Source organism: Neofelis nebulosa, chromosome 8 (assembly GCF_028018385.1).
Source record: "Neofelis nebulosa isolate mNeoNeb1 chromosome 8, mNeoNeb1.pri, whole genome shotgun sequence".
Lineage (NCBI taxonomy): Eukaryota > Metazoa > Chordata > Mammalia > Carnivora > Felidae > Neofelis > Neofelis nebulosa.
Genome location: NC_080789.1, coordinates 41,996,912 through 42,017,277, shown reverse-complemented (window position 1 = coordinate 42,017,277; position 20,366 = coordinate 41,996,912). Strand labels below are relative to the sequence as shown.

At 37.8% G+C, this 20,366-nt stretch overlaps 1 protein-coding gene across 3 annotated transcripts in view; it reads left to right on the top strand.

Annotated features, from left to right (window-relative positions):
• ZDHHC17 (zinc finger DHHC-type palmitoyltransferase 17) overlaps positions 1–20,366 on the top strand; it is a 103,738-nt gene continuing 83,372 nt past the window's right edge. The window contains exon 1 of one of the 3 annotated variants that reach the window (XM_058741969.1): positions 1–196. In XM_058741969.1, the coding sequence (XP_058597952.1) occupies positions 104–196 (93 nt within the window). In that variant the 5' untranslated portion in view covers positions 1–103. The remainder of the gene's footprint in view (positions 197–20,366) is intronic. The other 2 variants (XM_058741967.1, XM_058741968.1) reach the window with 2 other exon arrangements.

Sequence of the window (20,366 nt, the reverse complement as noted above, 5' to 3'; positions counted from 1 at the left end):
GAGGAGGCGGCGACCGCATCGCCTCCGGCGGGGCTCGAGCTCGCCCTCGCGCGTGCCCTCCGCCTCGCCCGAGCCCCGCGAGGGTGAAACGCTTTCTCCCGGCATGCAGCGGGAGGAGGGATTTAACACCAAGATGGCGGACGGCCCGGATGAGTACGATACCGAAGCGGGCTGTGTGCCCCTTCTCCATCCAGAGGTGAGGAACCGCGCCGAGCGCATTCCTCGCCCTTCGGGCCCCGACCGTTCTCCCCCGAACTTGCGGAGGGCTATGGCCTAACCGTGTGGGGGTAGTGGAACGTGCCGAAGTTGGGGACGGCGGGGAGGCAAATCCAGGCCCGAGCGCGGCTGCGAGCGGATAACGGGGTGGAGATAGCGGGGCGGGCCTGGTCGGGGCGGGCTCTGGGACGCAGTCCCTGGCTGTGCCTAGAGGACAGAGGTGGAGATGTTGATGGTTCTGCTCTGTCGCCACGCTGCTCGCGGGTGCACAGGTGACGGGGGCCTAGTGCTGGTTTGGAACCGCAGCTTACGCCCCTAGTCCTGCTCCAAGCTTCTCGGGGGCGAGGACGGAGCGCGTCTGGTTTTGATTTCTTCTCCTTTGCTTCGCTGTGGTGAATGGTGGTAGCTCTTCTTCCCATTTAGCTCATCACTGTGGGTAGTGCAGGGTAAGAACACAGTTTCTGTATAAAGTGATGTCCTTCCAGGTTATGCCATAGGCAGCACCTCGGGCACCTTGTGTCGGATGTCCTTATATGAGCGTTTGTCCTTATGCGATTAACGAGAGAGGTCAAAACTTTTGGGAATAGAGCCACGCTTACACTAGCTTGTCAAAGTATGGGTTGTTTTGTTTTGTTTTTTTGGTTTTGTTTGTTTTTTTGGAGCCAGGGGAAGACAGTGCAACACGTTTCCCATCACAACAGGAGTATCTTCCCATGTAAGTAAACAGTGTCCCGCTCCAGGATCTGTCATATTCTGTACTTGTTTACTTCTTAGTTTATAGCTGAGCTAGTGCTGGTTCAGTCCTGGAAGCAATTCGTGATGCATTCCAGTTTTCAATGATTCACAGTTAGGTGTGGGTCAGGTAGCGGCAAAGCTTACTGAAGAACTGTAGTTTTTATGAGGTTAAGGATGAAGACAACCTTTGTGTTGTAGTGAGGGGAACCAACATGGAAGTCTCTATCTGGTTACTTTGCAGTAGAATGATTCTACTTGTTTCTGAACTTTGGGCTATATTGCATGCTTTTATTATTTAGTAAAATGTAAATAAAGATACACACTTAAACATGTTCTGTATTACTACTCAATCACCCTCTTACTCATCACTTTGCTTTACCACAAACAGATGGGACCGTTCCTTAGGAATATGCCTGAGCCACTGTCCATAGAAAAGGCTTCTCTGGATTTCTGAGAAACAGAGCTGTCCAGTAAAACTAAATATTTTTGTGACCAAGGTAGTAAGGTTTTTAGAACTGTCATTGGAGCTTAGGCCTGAAAAATATACCAAGAAACAAAGTAGTTTTCAGATGATTTATTGAAAATAGTGCTAAGGAATATTTATTATTCGTCTATTCCTGTGAAAGTTTCAAATACTTAAATATTGATTTTATGTATTTTAACATACTGTTCTCTTGGTAAACCTTTGCCTCGTAAAATAGTACATTGTTTGGTACTTTGGTAACAATCCAGAGATTGCTTGGTATAATGAAATGGCCTGTAGGCTTGAAATTTACAGACCAGTCTTCCGGGTGGCATGTAATAGGATGTTATTAGAAAATCGATTGAAAGTGGAAGTTGATATCGATATCTACCATTCCTTTTCACCTAGCAAACACAAAGTCTGATTAGATGTTATGAGTCTTAAGCTTAGAATTACAAGAGCTAAGGTCTTTCTGCATTTTTCCTGTGGTTAGTGTTGCCTGCATACCTGGTAAAGTTCTGCTTCCTTGCAGTATGTGCTTGGGCAAGCTACTTCTGAGTTCTAGCTTCATCGTTTATAATACTGGTTTGGAATAATAACTGATAGGCTATTGTGAGGATTGAGACAATGTATTCTTTTTTTGTTGTTAAAATAAGCAGTGTTTTCACCTTCTTTTGGAAAGAAACCCATTCTCTGCCTTGGTAAGCAAATAAAAATGCTTTTAACTTCTTTTAGAAGAGAACATAGACCTTTGGTCAGACAGACTTAGGTTCCAATCTGTATTTGTAGTAGTTAGCCGAGGGACCTGAGACAAGCACTTAATCTCTTTAAGGTCCCAATTTGTTCATCAGAAATGGAGATGTGGGCTAGTTCGCTTAGCTGTAAGGGATTAGGTGAAGCTGTACGTGTTGAGGATTAAGAATTGGCACATTGTAGGTGCTCAGTTAATGTTACTTCTTTTTCCTCTACCGGAAGAAGGAGGGAGATGTTACACATTTTGGTTTTGTTAAATGGTTTAGAGACTTGTGTGGACTTTAATTTATGGAATAGAATCTTGTAGGAACAAGTTTTATTTTACTTTTTATCTTAATTTAACACTGTGTCACAAAAATAGTTTCTCACTTAATATTTGTTGAACAGACGAATTATTATTTGTAGGATAAAGAAATAAGCCATTTCATAAACCTTCTGTTAGTATGCAAACTGTGCACTATTAAAACCGTTCTCAAGGGATTACGTAATTAGATAAACAGTGAAACCTTTTTAGAGATATTTCCTGTGAGAGAACCTTTTTAATTAAGTGATCCATTCATTTAGTCAGTCTTTTAAACATTTGTTTATTTTGTTTGGGTCAGGTACTGTGCTGGACTCTTAAGACTTTGGGATTTTTGTGTTAAATTCAGTGAGAGACAGGATAGGGTTAAGAGCCACTGGTGATAAGCAGAATTTGGGTTTTGCCACTTGCTATTATCGTGGTCCATTTACATTTGTAAAATTGGGTCAGTATCTCTTAGCATATTTATTGTGAGTATTAAGTAGTATAATAATGTTTTTAAGTGTTTATATAATGTTTATAAAGCAGTCATCCCAGACTGAGGCTGCCAAACAAATCTAACCTTCTGAAAGTCCTGGCATGTAGTGAATACTGGTGCTATTACTTTGTTTTCTGAAGAAATAGGTGATTATTCATTTTATCATAATGGAAGAAATTAGAGGTTATTTGGGAAAAGATGAACTGATTATCATGGGATTAGGGTGCTAATCCTAACTCTTGACTTTAGGCTGTTGTACCTTTAACTACTCTTAGTTTTTTTTGCTTTGAAGATAAAAGAGGTAGACTAGATGATCTCTTAAGATTTCTTTAAACTCTAATGTTGTGATTGTATGTTGTGAGTTTTCAGAATCAGTAGGTTTGAGCATCTATCTACTACGTGCATAGCACTGTGCTAGGTTATATGGGTGAAAATAAAATAAATAGGATAGCTCCTGCTCTCCAGAGTTAATGATCTAATTGGGAATATATACGCTGCTAAGTGTGAAACACTTAACAGAAGGCAAATAAGTGCTGAATTGAGTAGTGTAGCCTGCAAGCAGTGTCAGATTTCTGTCATCTAGAATGGTTAGAAGAAAGACTTTAGCAGGGACATAGAGACCATATGTTGGTCTACAATCCAGCTGACTTGCTATCATCACTCTTCCGTTTCACCCGCTAGTATATCCTCAGTAAGCCTTCCTAACTCTTTCATAGAATGAGGCCACAATACCCCCCTTTGCCAGAGTATTATTATAAGGACTCTCTGTTTCAGCAAGATCTGACTCAGAGCTTTGAACTGGATTGCCTAGATTATCGAGGGCTTTCATCTCTTGTTTTCTTTTTTTCTCATTTTAAGAACTTCTGTCACTGCTTTTTCTTTAGTTTCTCTTTTTTAAATGGTATATATATGGGGTTTTTTTGCTTTACATTAATTTTGTCCATATTCATGTCTCATTTTTTTGTTTAAAATTTTAAGGCAAAATATTACTGTCTCCTGCCTTCAGATTAAAAAAAAAAAAATCTCTTTTTTGAAGCTTTTCTTTAGTGAAAGCGATTTTGCCTTTTTCCGTTACTATTTTTTTGCCCTATCATGTAGTTAGAGATACATGTGTACACATAAGTAAATTAATTCATTTGCTTTCAGAAAGTAGATAGAAAATTTCTTTGAAAATTGCTTTTCTTCTTCTGTTGGGTTACCGGCACACTCTTTCCCTTTAAAGTATGTCTTTCTGGCCGTCTTTAGAATCTGATGCCTTTTTTTACTCGGGAGGAACGCTATAGGTCATGTAGTTGTAATTTAGATTTAAAAACACTGTACCTCAAGCGTAGTAATCACTGAATCAATGTATATAAAATACAAATGCAACTGATTGGTGACCTCATAGATTCTGGCAAAGCCAAAGTTGCAAACTACTGACCTATAAACCAAATTAAATTTAGCTGTGAGAAATGCCATTTTACAGTTTGACTTCTTTGTATTATTTTGCTCATTATTTTTATTTAGTTTGAGAGAATCATTCTAAAAATATTTAAGAACGGACTGTGGAGTGGATAGATGTAAGATAGAGGTTAAAAGTGTGAGTACTAGTGTATGGCTGCTTGAGTTTAAATTCTAGTGTTGCCACTTACTAGCTATGTGACCCTGGGCACGTTATTGAATTGTGTCCTAATTTTCCAGATTTAAATGAGAGTATAATAGCACCTACCTCATGAAGTTGTTGTGAAAGTTAAATGAGATAATATATGTAAAGTTCTGAGTCTGGTGCTTAATAACACGATACATGTTAGCTGTTAATGTTGTGGTAAGAAATTAGTAATTCTCAAGCAACAGTAGTATACATTATTATTAGGTATGGAGGCAACTAAGTAGGTAAGAAAATTAAAATTGGGGATTGAGGAGAAGATAGGCAGAGGACTCTATTTTAAGCCTTTTTTATATTATTTATTTATTTTTAAATGTGTGCTTTGATATGAGGAGTGTTTGTTGAGCATCTAAGTATGATCTTGATGCTTTGATAGTCCACAGAGTAATGGGGAATATAAAATAAGACATTGCAGAATAACAAAAGATTAACTGTAGGCCTCCAGATCCCTCACACTAGATGAAAGTGAGCATGTTAAAATTTTGTTAAAAGTTAAAAACCCATGGCAAACCTCTTTTCCTCTAGAAAGTATCCTAAGGTTATGTTAGGGTAATTAGGATTAGTTAGTTAAGGCATCTTGATATAGTGTACTTTTTTAATGGAACCTCCTATAATCACACAATCCAAAAAACATTATTTCAATACAAGGTTACATGAAATTCTCTTTCACAGCATCATCTAACTCTAATATTATTTTGTAATTAGATTCTGTCACCGATAGGTAATTTAAGAATAAAATATTAAATACTTAAATTTTTTTTTAATGTTTATTTTTGAGGGGGAGAGGCAGAGAGAGAGAGGGAGACACAGAATCCAAAGCAGGCTCCAGGCTCCGAGCTGTCAGCACAGAGCCCGACGCGGGGCTCGAACTCGGGAACAGCAACATCATGACCTGAGCTGAAGTCAGATGCTTAACTGACTGAGCCACCTAGGCGCCCCAAATATCAAATACTTTAAACTTTGGAATTAGAAGAATTGATTCAAGGCAATATTGTATTTATAGAAAATGAAAGTAAAATTCTCACCCATGTAATAATTTTCTAATTGTAGGATAATATTTTCTATTAAAATATCCTTAGAATAGAGCTACAGGCAACTGATTTGAAAGTACAGTGAAATTTAGCTTTCTGTGAAGGAAATATTGCAAAGAACTTAATTTCCTGAATTATAGAGGGATAAACAGAATATTTTTGTCTTCTGTTTTAATCGGTGAAAATTTGCCATATTATTCCATTTTCTAGGGTTGATACATACTAAATATGATAGAATCTCAGATAAATTGCAATATTATAGTGTCTTAAGCTTGTCTTTGTGATTATCAATGATTATTGAGGAGATGGAGATGAGGGGTTAAATGTATCTGAAGGGGTTTTTTTTTTGTATATATGTTAGATAGCTTGTATCTTTTTTTAATGCTTATTTTATTTTGAGAGAGTGAGAGAGAGCCTGTGTGCACACACCAGTGGGAGAGAGGGAGAGAGAGAATCCCAAGGAGGCTTAGTGCTGTAAGTGCAGAGTGTGACATGGGGCTTGAATTCACGAGCCCGTGAGGTTATGACCTGAACTGAAAGAGTCGGACACTTAACTGACTGAGCTACCTGGGTGCCCCTAAATAGCTTGTGTTTTTCAATTGGTTATTTAATACTAGAAAAAATCAAGTGAAAAAATAGTAACCACTGATTGAGAATTTACTGTACTGTACCCTTGTGAATTAAAAAAAAAAAATTTTTTTTTAACATTTATTTAGTTTCGAGAGAGACAGAGACAGAATGTGAGTGGGTTAGGGGCAGAGAAAGAGACACACACAGAATCCGAAGCAGGCTCCAGGCTCTGAGCTGTCAGCACAGAGCCTGACGTGGGGCTCAAACTCAAGAGCTGTGAGGTCATGACCTGAGCCAAAGTTGGATGCTCAACCGACTGAGCCACCCAGGCACCCTTACCATTGTGAATTTTTAAAAATGACTTTTTGGATTACCAACATTTGTTAATTTATGAAGGATTTAATGAGGGATGAACAAACCTATCCCTGTTCTTATGATTGATAAACAAATAAGTCCTTCACTGAAAAGAGAAGTTATTTGTTGTGTAAGAATCCTTGAGTTGCAAATGTCTCCAACCCTTTAACAATTCTTTTTAAAAACGTTTATTCATTTTTTGAGAGAGAGCAAGTGTGAGTGGGGGAGGGGTAGAGAGAGAGAGGGAGACACAGAATCTGAAGTAGGCTCTAGGCTCGGAGCTGTCAGCACAGAGCCCAACGTGGGGCTCGAACTCATAAACCATCGAACTCATAAACCATGAGATTGTGACCTGGCTGATGTTAGAAGCTTAACCGACTGAGCCATCCAGGAGCCCCATGTCTCCAATCCTTTTAAAACTTACTTGGGCAAAAAGGAAGTTACTGATTCCTATAATTCTAACTTAGGATAGCAAGAGACTCAAGGATCCCTGGAATCTGAGCCAAGAATGTCAACAAGACTGTTTTTCCTCTATCCTCATCTCTGCCTTTCAGCTCTATTTTCTCCTAATGTAGGACAGCTTCTTCTCTGTAGTGGCGATATGGATGTGGACTTTTTTTTTTTTTTTTGCCATATGTCTCAAATATCAGCCAACCATTAGAGGGGGACTGCATGTTTTCCCTTTTCCACATTGGAATTGGGTTTTCCTGATTTAGGTTTTTTTCCATTCTTATAGCCATGAGATAGGGCCTGTTATTTGCTAAGATCTTTTGGTTGGATCTGGGGGAAGAACAGTTTCCTTAAGGAATGCTAGCATGTGAAATTATTTCTGTCCTCTATACTTTTAATTTAAAGAACTTTTTGTTTGCTTTGTTTCCAGCCAGTTTTGTTGTTGTTGTTGTTGTTGTTGTTGTTGTTGTTGTTGTTATGCTTTAAGAGATGTTGTAATAACATTGAACTCATTCTTAATGCCAAATGTTCTAGTTGGGTTACTGAATAACAAATAACCTAGACCAGGGGTTGGGAAACTTTCTGTAAAGTTTCCAGGTAGTAAATGTTTTCAAGTTTGTGGGCCATATGAGTCTCTTTGGCAACTACTCAGTTCTGTGGTGGTCATATGAGAGCAGCCAAAGACAATATGGAAATGATTGGATGTGCTGTGTTCCAATAAAACTTTATATGTAAAATCAGGTGATGGGCCAGATTTGACCTGTGGGCTAAATTTGCCAGGGCTATATTTGTCCCTTATCTGGGCAATACATAGGTACTCCAAGAAACTTATATTAAAATACAGATTTCAGTGCATTGAATCCCATTAATCACTGGTATTCAGTAACTTTATCACAACTGGATTTGTGTGGGAGATGGGTTAGGTGAAGTAAGAATATGAGTGTGTGTGTGTGTGTGCGTGTGCGTGTGTGTGTGTGTGTGTGTGTATTAGAATCTTACTGAGAATTTTGTTAGAATACACTTATTTCCATGCACACCTCTCACAGTTTCCAATTTAGTATGTGGGTTTGTGGTATGCATATTTTGAAAAAGTTCCAGAGATGATTCTTATCTTATAAACTCTCATATTTTGTTCCCCGTTCAGTGATACATGCTTGATATGTGGGAAAACTTTTACTCCAGGAGGAGGAAGGAGGGTAACTTGACATTTAATGTATGAGGCATTGTACTTATTGCTATTCATGTTATCTCTTTGGTTTGATAGATCACAATAATGGTAATTGCTAACATTTATCAAATTATAACCATGAACTAGTCACTATCCTGAAACAGTTCTGCATATATATTCATTCATTTAATTCGTACATTTTTTCATACCTATTTTATAAATGAGGAAATAGAGGCAGAGAGAGGGTAAGTAACTTGCTGGTAAGTGGCAGTACTGAATTTGAATCCAGGCTTACTGTTTGAATTTAGTTGCTCCTTTTTAAAAGTGCAGCATAGTGTGATAGTGATAATACAGTCATAGAGTTGATTGCATATTATTATTTGCCAAGGCACTGGTTAGCAATGCCCTGGGATTACAGATGCCCTCATTTACTTTTCAAAAATTCTTAAAAGTTTTTTTTAATAGACTTTATTTTTTAGACTAGTTTTGAGTTCACAGCAAAATTGAGCAGGAAGTACAGAGATTTCCCATATACTGGCTGCCCACACACCTGTACCACCCTCCCCATCAATATCCTGCATCAGAGTTACATTTGTTACATTTATGAGCCTGCATTGATACATCATCATCACCGAAAGGCCATAGTTTACCTTAGGGTTCACTTTTGGCATAAATTCTATGGGTTTTGACAAATGTATAATGCATCCGCTATTACAGTAGTATATGGAATAGCTGCACTGCCCTAAAAATCCTCTGTGCTCCACCTGTTCATCCTTCCCTTCCTGCTAACTGGCAATCACTGATATTTTAACTGTTTTCATAGTTTTGCTGTTACTGTAAAGCCACGTAGTTGGAATCATGCAGTATGTAGCCTTTTCAGGCTGGCTTCTTTACTTAGTAATAGCATTTTAGTTTCCTCCATGTTTTTTCATGACTTGACAACTCATTTCTTTTTTAATGCTGAATACTGTTTCATTTTCTGGATATACCATAGTTTGTTTATTCACCTACTGAAGGACATTTTGGTTATTTCTATGTACTGCTCATTTACTTTTTACAGTTCTGAAAAGTAGGTATTATTGAACTGTTTATAGATTAGGAAGCAGAGTCAGAGAGGTGAGGTAATTTATTCAAGTTCGCATCATTAGCAGTTGGCAGAGTTTATATTAGAATCTAAACTCTGACTCCAAATTCATAATCCTCGTATATACTCTGCCATATAATTTAATAGGCCAAAACACAAATTAGTTTTGATTATATAATAGAAAAACTATCAGAGTTACTATCAGCTTTTGTTATTAAAGAAGTTAAGGGGAAGACTCCGTTTTGGCAGTTGCTGTAAGGTTACTTTTTTGAATAATTGACTTGAAATCCTAAAACTAGATTTTTGTAAAAACACTGCTTCAAAATTTTTGTTAACTCAATTTATTTTTTTTCTTTCTTCTGCTTAGTCTAAACTCATAAGGGAACATATGTTTTCATTAATAAAATCCCTTGAAAGGAAATGAAATAACCCTAGGTATGGATCAGGGGAGGCTTTGGAGGGGTTGGAGATAAGTATTCTTAGCAGTAAATCTGTGGTAGTAGCTGATGAGAGGACAAGTGCTGGCTTGAGTCTAGGCACCTCCGGTGTAAAACTTTTTGAAGAGTCACACTATCATTTGTGTTATCACCCTTCATTGTAATTATAAATATTCACTACTCTCCATTTGCAATTCTGTGACTATGGTCATGAATAAACTGTAGACATTCTTTTTAAGGGAATTTTCCTTTCTGATTGAACACTCAATACGAATATCCAAGATCTTTCAACTCTTTGTGTAAGAAGTTAATTAAGTTGATTTCATAAGTTTCCATTTTCTAAACTTGTTTTTTCCTTATTTGTCTTCTTTTTTTCTGTGGATAGTTGAATGTAACCAAATCCAAAAAAAAGTCACACTTGGGGGGAAAAAATTGACAAACTAGAATCTAGCACTATAAGATAGCAGACCAAATAAAAACTTAAACCTTTCTGAACTGTCATCCTAACATCTGATTTATTCTATATTGTTGAATAATATGTGTGAATTTTCAAGGTATCAGAAATTTAAATTCCAGTATGGGTTTTTGGCTTTTAAGAAACATGGCACATGATTGTTGTTAAAAATTTAAGGAGTATAGAAGGTGTACAGTAGAAGGTAAAGTACATAACCGATGCATTTTTTCTTAATACACTTAGGACATAGTTCCATCTTAGCATATAATTATTTTTACCATTCTTTGTAATATCTAGACCTGCCTTTTTTTTTTTTTAAGTTCTTATATTTAATGCAGTTTTATAATATTATTTGACTATAAACAGGGAAGTTAAAGTGTATATTATAAACACAGACACAGCCTGCTGAGTTCTGTGGTTCAGGTTGTGCAGATTATTATGTTAATCCTCAAATCAGTTTTCTAGGTGTGCAGGATGGTTTAGTGTTGATCTGGCTGTATTTCATGGATGTGATACACACAAAAAAACTTCCATGCTGTTCTGTCATCTTGGTTTCTCCTAGACCTGCCTTGTTAATGTGGTAGCTACCACCAATGACATGTGGCAATTTAAATTTAAACTAATTAGAATGAATATAATAAAAAGTTCAGTTTTTCAGTCACATTAGTCAAGTTCCAAGTGTTTATTAGCTATGTGTGGTCAGCAGCTACTGTTTGAGACAGCACAGAAATGTAGAATACGTCCATAATTGCAGAAAGCTCTATTGCACAACACTGGTCTGGATGGGTTTTTTGTTTGTTTGCTTTTTGTTTTTTTGAGAGAGACGGGTGCACAAGTGGGGGAGGGGCAAAAAGCGAGGGAGAGAGAATCATTTTCAATTAAAAAAAATTTTTTATATTCATTTTTGAGAGAGAGAGAGAGAGAGACAAGAATGAGTGGAAGAGGGGCAGACAGAGAGGGAGACATAGCATCCGAAGCAGGCTCCAGGCTCTGAGTTGTCAGGATAGAGCTGGACAGGGGCTCAAACCCACAAACTGCGAGATTGTGACCTGAGCCAGAGTCGGAGGCTAAACTGACTGAGCCACCCAGGTGCCCTGAAAATCTTCTTTCTTTAAAATTTTTTAAAAGTTTATTTATTTATTTTGAGAGAGAGAGAGAGAGAGAGAGAGAGAGCAAGGGAGGGGCAGAGAGACAGGGAAAGAAAGAGAATCCTGAGCAGGCTCTACACTGTCAGTGCAGAGCCTGATGCGGGGTTTGAACCCATGAACCGTGACCTGAGCTGAAATCAAGAGTCAAACAGTTAACCGACTGAGCCACCTGGGTGCCCCTGGATGATTTTTTAACCATGTGTATGTTTTTTAAAAATATTTTTTTTTACTGCAGAGCCATTTTTGTTGAGGTATATTTTATTTATGATAAATTGCGTAAATTACAAAATTTTAAGTTGATAATTTTTCTTTAACTTAAACTTTTTATTTTGAGATCATTTAGATTCACATGCAGTTGTAAGAAAAACTGCAGAGAGATCTTGTGTACCCATTACCCAGGTTCTCCCAATGGTAACACCTTGTAGAATTATAGAGTAATATCACAACTGGGAGATTGATATTGAATCACTGAAGATATAGAACATTTCCATCACCAGAAAGATCCTTTGTATTGCCTTTGTATATCATGCTAATCTAGTATCCATTTCTGTAGTTTTTGTAATTTTAAGAATGTTATTTAAATGGAATCATAATTGTTTGTAACCTTTTGGGCGTGGTTTTTTTCAATCAGCATAATACTCTGGAGATTGATCTGGTTGTAGCGGACATCATCAGCTTGTTCCTTGTTATTACTGGGTAGTATATGGATATACTACAGTTTGTTTAATCATTTACCTATTGAAAGATATCTGGGTTGTTTACAGGTTTTGGTTATTATAAATGAAGCTACTTTAACCATTTGTGTGCAGGTCCTGTGTAAACATAAGTTTTCATTTCTCTGGGATAAATGCCCGGAAGTGCAATTACTGGGTTATATGGTAGTTTTATGTCAGTGTTTTTAGGAAACTGTCAAGCTGGTTTCCATAGTGACTGTACACAACCAGCAGTGTGTGAGTGATCTGATCTCTGTATCCTCACCAGCATTTGGTGTTGACACTTAATGATTGTAGCCCATTTTAATACGTATATGATTATAAGTCATTGTGGTGTTAATTTGCATTTCCCTAATGGCACATGATGCCAACTATGTTTACATGTGCTTATTTGCCATCTTTATATCCTCTTGGGTGAAATCTTCATATCCTCTTTGTTTGCTAGGGCATACAAACACCACACACAAGGTAGCTTAAATAATGGAAATTTATTTTCTCATAGTTCTTGAGACTGGAAGTCCAACATCAAGGTATTAGTAGGTTTGTTTTTTTCTGAGGTCCCAGTCTTTAGCTTATAGATGGCTGCTCTCTTGCTGTGTCCTCACATGGTTTTTCCTCTGTGCTCACAGTGCCCCTGGTGTCTGTGTCCAGATATCCTCTTCCTTTAAGGAGACCAGTTAGATTGGATTAGGGCCCACCCTCATGACCTCATTTAAACTTAATTCCTTCTTTAAAGGGCCTGCTCCAAATACAGTAACATTCTGAGGTACTGGCAGCTAGGCTTCAACAAATTGATTTTGGGGTGACACAGTTCAGCCCATAACAACGTCTTGTGCCAGTTTTTTTTCAATTGATTCTTTATTTTACTGGTGAGTTTTGAGAGTTTTTAGTATGTATATTAGACACATTTATTTTTGAGACAGAGAGAGACAGAGCATGAACAGGGGAGGAGCAGAGAGAGAGGGAGACACAGAATCTGAAACAGGCTCCAGGCTCTGAGCCGTCAGCACAGAGCCCGACGCGGGGCTCGAACTCACGGACCGTGAGATCGTGACCTGGGCTGAAGTTGGCCGCTTAACCGACTGAGCCACCCAGGCACCCTCAAGGATAAGTTCAAATTTTGATGAGATCCAGTTTATACATTTTTACTTTTATGGGCTGTATTTTTTTCTGTCAAGTCTAAGATTCTCCTTGCCTAGCCATAGATCTCAAAGACTTTCTTTTTCTTGTTTACAGTTTATAGTTTCATTGAAATATTGAAGTTCAGGATCAGTTTTGAGTTTGTTTTTTTTTTTTTTTTTTTGCATAAAGTGTGAGAATTAGGTTGAGGGTTTTTGTTTTTTTTGTTTGTTTTTGTTTTTTTTTTTTTTTGGCCTGTAAAGGTCCAGCTGCTTCAATACCCGTTGTTGAAAAGCTTACCTTTCTTCCACTGAATTACTTTTACATTGTTGTCAGAAATCAGTTGAACGTATTTGTGTGTGCTTATTTCTGGGTTCTGTGTTCAGCTTTATTGATCTATATATCTATCCCTCAGCCAGCACTATACCATCTTGATTACTGTAGCTATATAATAGGTCTTGAAATTGAGTCACTGCTTTCTTACTTTGTTAATCTTTTTTCAGAATTATTTTAGCTATTTTGCCTTCCTATATAAATTTTAGAATAACCTTGTCTACATCTACAAAAATTTTTGCTAAGATTTTGATAGGAATTGCATTAAACCCATGTATCAATGTGGGGAGAATTGGCATCTTTACCATGTTAAGTCTTCCAATCCATGAATATGGTATGTCTGTTTATTTAGATCTTTGATTTCTTTCATCAGTGTTTTGTGGTTTTCAGCATAAAAGTACTGTATATGTTTAGTTACACTGATTTCTATCCTCTCAGGCTGACTTATGGCGTCTCTCCAGCAGTTCTCATACTCCTACTTCATCAGTTTTTAGCTTTATCAGATTATATGTACTAGTGATAATTTCTCCCATCCTAAAAAAATCCCCAAACCAAAACCATATTTTCTTTTTATCCCACTTACCTTCTGTCTTCTGCCCTATTTCTTTGCTTTTATTTATAGCAGAACTCCTCAGAAAAGTTGCTGATATTTGCTGTTCCCAGTTCCTTTCCTTCCCATCTTATCTTTAATCAGTCCAGCCTGGCATATGCTCTACCTTGTCAAAGTAAAGCAGCATCTATGTTGCTAAATCCACTGGTCAGCATGAGGCCCTTATCCTTCTTGACTTCTCATTTCCATTGATACAGTTGATTTCTCCTGGATAAACTTTCTTCACTTTGATTCAGGGAAATGCAGATCAAAACAAGGTATAAGTTTGGTACCCGTCGGATTTCCTAAAAATTAAGTTTGGTAAATCCAAGTATAGTGAAAGGAAAACTGCATTGCTAGTGAGAGTATAAACTGGTACTACCACCTTAGAAAGTAATTTAATGAAGTTGAAGATACTCAAAGTCCTTTTATCCAGAAGTTGTACTACTAGGTATTTACCACAGAGAAACTTTTACAGGTAAGCTCTGTGTAAGATTGTTCATGGTTTATAATGGCAGAAAGTCTCAGGGAAATGTATGTTATTTATTCATCTAATCAAGTACCATGTAGCAGTTGCATTGAATAAACTAGAACAACATCTATCAGCACAGAAAAATCTAAGAAACGTGATGTTAAGTGAAAAGTACTAGGTATGAAAGGATAAATGCTTTATGATGTATTTGTATATAATAAGATATTAAGTGAAACTCTTCTTGTCATCTAAGCATGTTTCCTGGAGCTCAAAGCTGAGGACAATAGCTGACAAAAGATCCCTGTAGTGTAAACAGAGATGCTGAACTTGATGGGAAGTGGCCATGATTTGTCCTGGAACTCTATTACCTCCAGCTTATACAAAATAGAGACTTTACTGGGAAGAAGGGCTCTTTGAAGAGTTATCAAGGCAAAATGGAGTGATGTAGTGTTTTTATTGTCCTTTGTAGGTTGTAAACAATTTCTTTGAAAGATGGGCACTTTTCAGGAGGGAAAATGTGTCTATAACTGGATGTCTGCTGGGTTGCAAAAAATAGTTAGGCTTCTCTTGGGATGCTGTCTTGTTAAAGAATTCATGGAAAAGTGTGATTTGGGTCCCCTGGAGTTTTTGAAGGCCCAGAGATGGGGGGGCTGCCGCTGCTTTCCTGGTGAAGTATAAAGGTAAGGGATACATAAAATAGCCTTGCAGTGGAAGAGCCAGAGACAGGGCTTCCTCTGTGTGTGCAGTGATGTTAAGAGTATTTCCTTTGGACCAGGCAAACACTTTAGAGGCTAGATAGGCTAGAGCCATCATGAAATAAACTTACCAAAAGAAAGTTTTCTGCTTGGCATAAGCAACCCCAGGGTTATACCACTAGCATAAGAGCTGAGGAGGAGTTTTAGAAATGAGCTAGAGAATGCCTATTTTATACCAGAAAATGTTACAGAGGGAGGTTCTGTCAGAGAAAACCAGAGCTGGACAATAGTTAGAATGGGAAAAATGAATTTCATTCGGGAACTATTACAATAGGGAGGAAAGAAGCCCCTCAGTATAGAACTGGGCTCAGTTCTGAATACAGCAGGGACAGTTGGGGATTTATAACAGAATGAGGGGCTCAGTGGATGGGAATACTAAAAGGAGACATCAAGGGTAGGGGGATTCTTGCTAAACTAACTTAACAGAATTCTTTCTGAAAGCTAAACTGTGCAGTCCTAGTAAAGTTATGGGGAATAAGGGTGAGACCTAGTTGAGAAGAGGGCTCAGAGGACCCTGACCAAAGTTTGGTTAAGAGTTACTGTTTGTCCTCATGGGGTGAATTTCAGAAATCTCAAAATGCTCCACAGGAGAGAGACACATTATCACCGATGATTGAGGGTATTTGATAGCCAAGAGAAAACTACAGATAGCACCAGTTTATGTAATATGAACTTGCCTCTGTCCTATGGTAAGCAGAATGATGGCCCCCCAAAGATATCAAGTCTTAATCCCTGGAACCTCTGTTACTTTATGAAGGGAAAAGAGCTTCTAGGGATAATTAAATAAAGGGTCTTGAGATGGGGAAGTTATCTTAGATATCCAGGCAGATTCTGATTATAGTCACATGTATCCTTATAAACGGGAGGCAGAAGGAGATTTGAACACACACACATGCAGAAGGCTATATGAAGCAGACTGGAGAGATTCGGAGATGCTGGCCTGAAATTGGAGTAATATCGCTACAACCCAGGGAGTGCCAGAAGCCACCAGAGCTGGAAGAGGCAAAGAATAGCTTCTACCTTAGTACCTCTTCAGGGAGCATGGCTCTGTTGACACCTGTGATACTGATGTTTGATTTTGGACTTCTAATCTCCAGAACTATAAGATCATATATTTGTGTTGGTTTAAGCCACTAAGTTTGTGGTAACCTATTACACCTGCAATGGGAAACTAACACACTATCACACAGTACTGTAATTATTGTTTGCAGAACACAGAAAACTGGATCACTAACTCTGCCTCAGGGAAACAAGGAATGTTGTAATGACATTTGAATTGTGAATTGAAGGATTTGTAAAAGTTTGCTAGACCTGAGATGGGGTGTGCCTTCTAAGTGGAATAGCTAACATGAGCAAAAGGACACTGAGGTTTTCAATATACAAAACCTTGGAATGGCTGTTAAACATACAGGATGCTGGTGTGCCTGGGTGGCTCAGTTGGTTGAGTATCAGACTTCTGCTCAGGTCATGATCTCACAGGCCCTCTGCTGTCAGCTCAGAGCCCGCTTGGGATCCTGTGTCTCCCTGTCTCTGCCCCTCCCCTGCTCTGCTCTCTCTCTCAAAAATAAATAAACATTTAAACAAACAAAAACATGTAGGATGCTTGGAAGGAAATGGTGGATACCAAAGCTGGAAGAAGTTGGGGCCAATTCATGCAATTTTGCATGATTACTGAAATGTTACCGTTTTACCATATATACATGATTATAGATTTTAAACAGGGGAGTGATTGGAACAGCAAGGTAGACAGACTATTTGAGAAGGTATTATAGAGGCAATAACAGAAAAGAACTGATGAATTTGTTTGGAGAAAAATAGTAAGACTTGGTAGCTAATTAGTTACACCTGAAGTGCACCTGGGTGGCTCAGTTGGTTAAGCGTCTGACTTTGGCTCAGGTCATGATCTTACAGTTTGTGAGTTTGAACCCTGCATCAGGCTCTGTGCTGACAGCTCATAGCCTGGAGCCTGCTTCAGATTCTGTGTCTCCCTTTCTCTCTGCCCCTCCCCTGCTCACATTCTGTCTCTCTCTCTCTCAAAAATAAATAAACATTAAAAAAAATAATAATTACACCTGAAATTTTGGGACACTAAATCCAGATTGAATGAGATTTAGTATGAACATTTTGGTAGTTGGAAATGCCTTTTAGTAAATCATACAGGAAGGAGGAAAAACGTATTGTGGAGGTGGTGAGGAGGAAAAAAAAATGATTAGATGATCTTTTATTTTTTTTTATTTTTTTTTTTTTAAGTTAATTTATTTTTGAGACAGAGAGAGAGCATGAACGGGGGAGGGTCAGAGAGAGAGGGAGACACAGAATCGGAATCAGGCTCCAGGCTCCGAGCCATCAGCCCAGAGCCCGACGCGGGGCTTGAACTCACGGACCGCGAGATCGTGACCTGAGCCGAAGTCGGACGCTTAACCGACTGAGCCACCCAGGCGCCCCTAGATGATCTTTTAAAATTGTACATCTGATTGGCACGAAAACAGACACTCAGATCAACGTAACAGAATAGAGAACCCAGAAATGAACCCACAAACGTATGGCCAACTAATCTTTGACAAAGCAGGAAAGAATATCCAATGGAATAAAGACAGTCTCTTCAGCAAGTGGTGCTGGGAAAACTGGACAGTGACCTGCAGAAGAATGAACCTGGACCACTTTCTTACACCATACACAAAAATAAACTCAAAATGGATGAAAGACCTAAGTGTAAGACAGGAAGCCATCAAAATCCTTGAGGAGAAAGCAGGCAAAAACCTCTTTGATTTTGGCCACAGTAACTTCTTATTCAACACATCTCCGGAGGCAAGGGAAACAAGCAAAAATGAACTATTGGGACCTCATCAAAATAAAAATCTTCTGCACAATGAAGGAAACAGTCAGCAAAACTAAAAGGCAACTGACAGAATGGCAGAAGATATTTGCAAATGACATATCAGATAAAGGGTTAGTATCTAAAATCTATAAACTTATCAAACTCAACACCCAAAAAACAAAGAATCCAGTGAAGAAATGGGCAAAAGACATGAATAGACACTTCTCCAAAGAAGACATCCAGATGGCCAACTGACACATGAAAAAATGCTCAGCATCACTCATCATCAGGAAAATACAAATCAAAACCACAATGAGATACCACCTTACACCTGTCAGAATGGCTAACATTAACAATACAGGCAACAACAAATGTTGGCGAGGATGTGGAGAAAGAAGAACCCTTTTGCGCTGCTGTTGGGAATGCAAACTGGTGCAGCCACTCTGGAAAACAGTATGGAAGTTCCTCAAAAAATTAAAAATAGAACTGCCCTACAACCTAGCAATTGCACTACTAGGTATTTATACAAGGGATACAAGTATGCTGTTTCAAAGGGACACATGCACCCCCATGTTTATAGCACATTATTAACAGTAGCCAATGTATGGAAAGAGCCCAAATATCCATCAATGGATGAATGGATAAAGAAGATGTGGTATATGTATACAATGGAGTATTACTCGGCAATCAAAAAGAATGAAATCTTGCCATTTGCAACTACATGGATGGAACTAGAGGGTATTATGCTAAGCAAAATTAGTGAGTTAGAGAAGGAAAAATATATGACTTCACTCATATTAGGACTTTAAGACACAGAACAGATGAACATAAGGGAAGGAAGCAAAAATAATATAAAAACAGGGAGGGGGACAAACCATAAAAGACTCTTAAATATGGAGAACAAACAGATGGTTACTGGAGGGGTTGTGAGAGGAGGGATGGGCTAAATGGGTACGGGACATTAAGGAATCTACTCCTGAAATCATTGTTGCACTATATGCTAACTTATTTGGATGTAAATTAAAAAAATAAAATTAAAAAATAAATTGTACGTGTAATCTGTAATTTTGCTCAGAACTTCCTGATTGTTAACTACTGAGCTAGGTACCTGAGTGCCTTTGTTTGTTCGCAATTGAAGATATGATTTGTGAATTTCTTCTTTTAGGCTTTTCAGTGTTTCTTTGCCATGATATTTGCAATTTGGTAATTAAATTTGAAACCTAATGTATATGTGCACTTGACTCACACATTTAAAAAACAAACAAAACAGCTTACAGTGCTTAAGAGGTACTTCCTCAGAATTTGCCACAGACAGGACATTTTGTGTTTGCCCTATAGTTTTCTGGAGCCAAATTGGAAGTGTGACCAGCACTTGAGCTTGGACTACTGGTGAGAAGAGTTGGCTGTGGGTGTGAAAGGCAGGAAGGAGAGAAGGTGACTTCCATAAGATTTTCAGGCCAACTAGGAGATATATTAAAAGAATGCTGGTCCGAATCCTGTAGTTGGAAGATAAAATTGAGAATCTCTAGTGAAATATGAAATTTGACTTGTTATAGTTTACAGTCCAATGGTCAAGAGAATGTTAGGGGAGGACTAAGAAGGGAATGCCTAAGAAAAAAACATCTGAGTTTAGTTAGGAAATGTAAGATTAACCTGAATGTTCAAGTGACAAGGAAATGTTTCAGTATATCAGTTTAAGTATTTTGTAGTGGTAAAAAGCATTACTTATAAAAACTATCTGTAATGGTATGAAGAAATGTAAAATGGAAGAATATAAAATATGAATACTATAATTACAGACTACATAAAAGTATTTGGACAAATAAGGATTGTACAGTAGTGTTGAAAGAAAATTTAAAAATTAGGTTAAATTAGAAAACATTTTCTCCTAAAAACACATAACTCTAGTCTGACAATGAAAAAAAATCCAGACAAATCCCAGTTGAGGGTCATTCTGTAAAATACCTGACTACTCAAAACTGTCAAGATCATCAAAAACAAGGAAAGTCTGAGAAATTATTAAAGCCAAGAGAAGCCTAGGGAGCCATGACAACTTAAATGTAATGTGATATCTTAGATGGGATCCTGGAAGAGAAAAAGGATATTATGTAAAAACTAAGGAAATCTGACTAAAATATAGACTTCAGTTAATAATAATAATAATAATAATAATAATAATAATATATTAATATTGGTTCATTAATTGTAACAAATATGGCATACTAATGCTAGGTATTCATATTAGAGGAAACTGGGTGTGTAGAATATGAGAACTTTGCA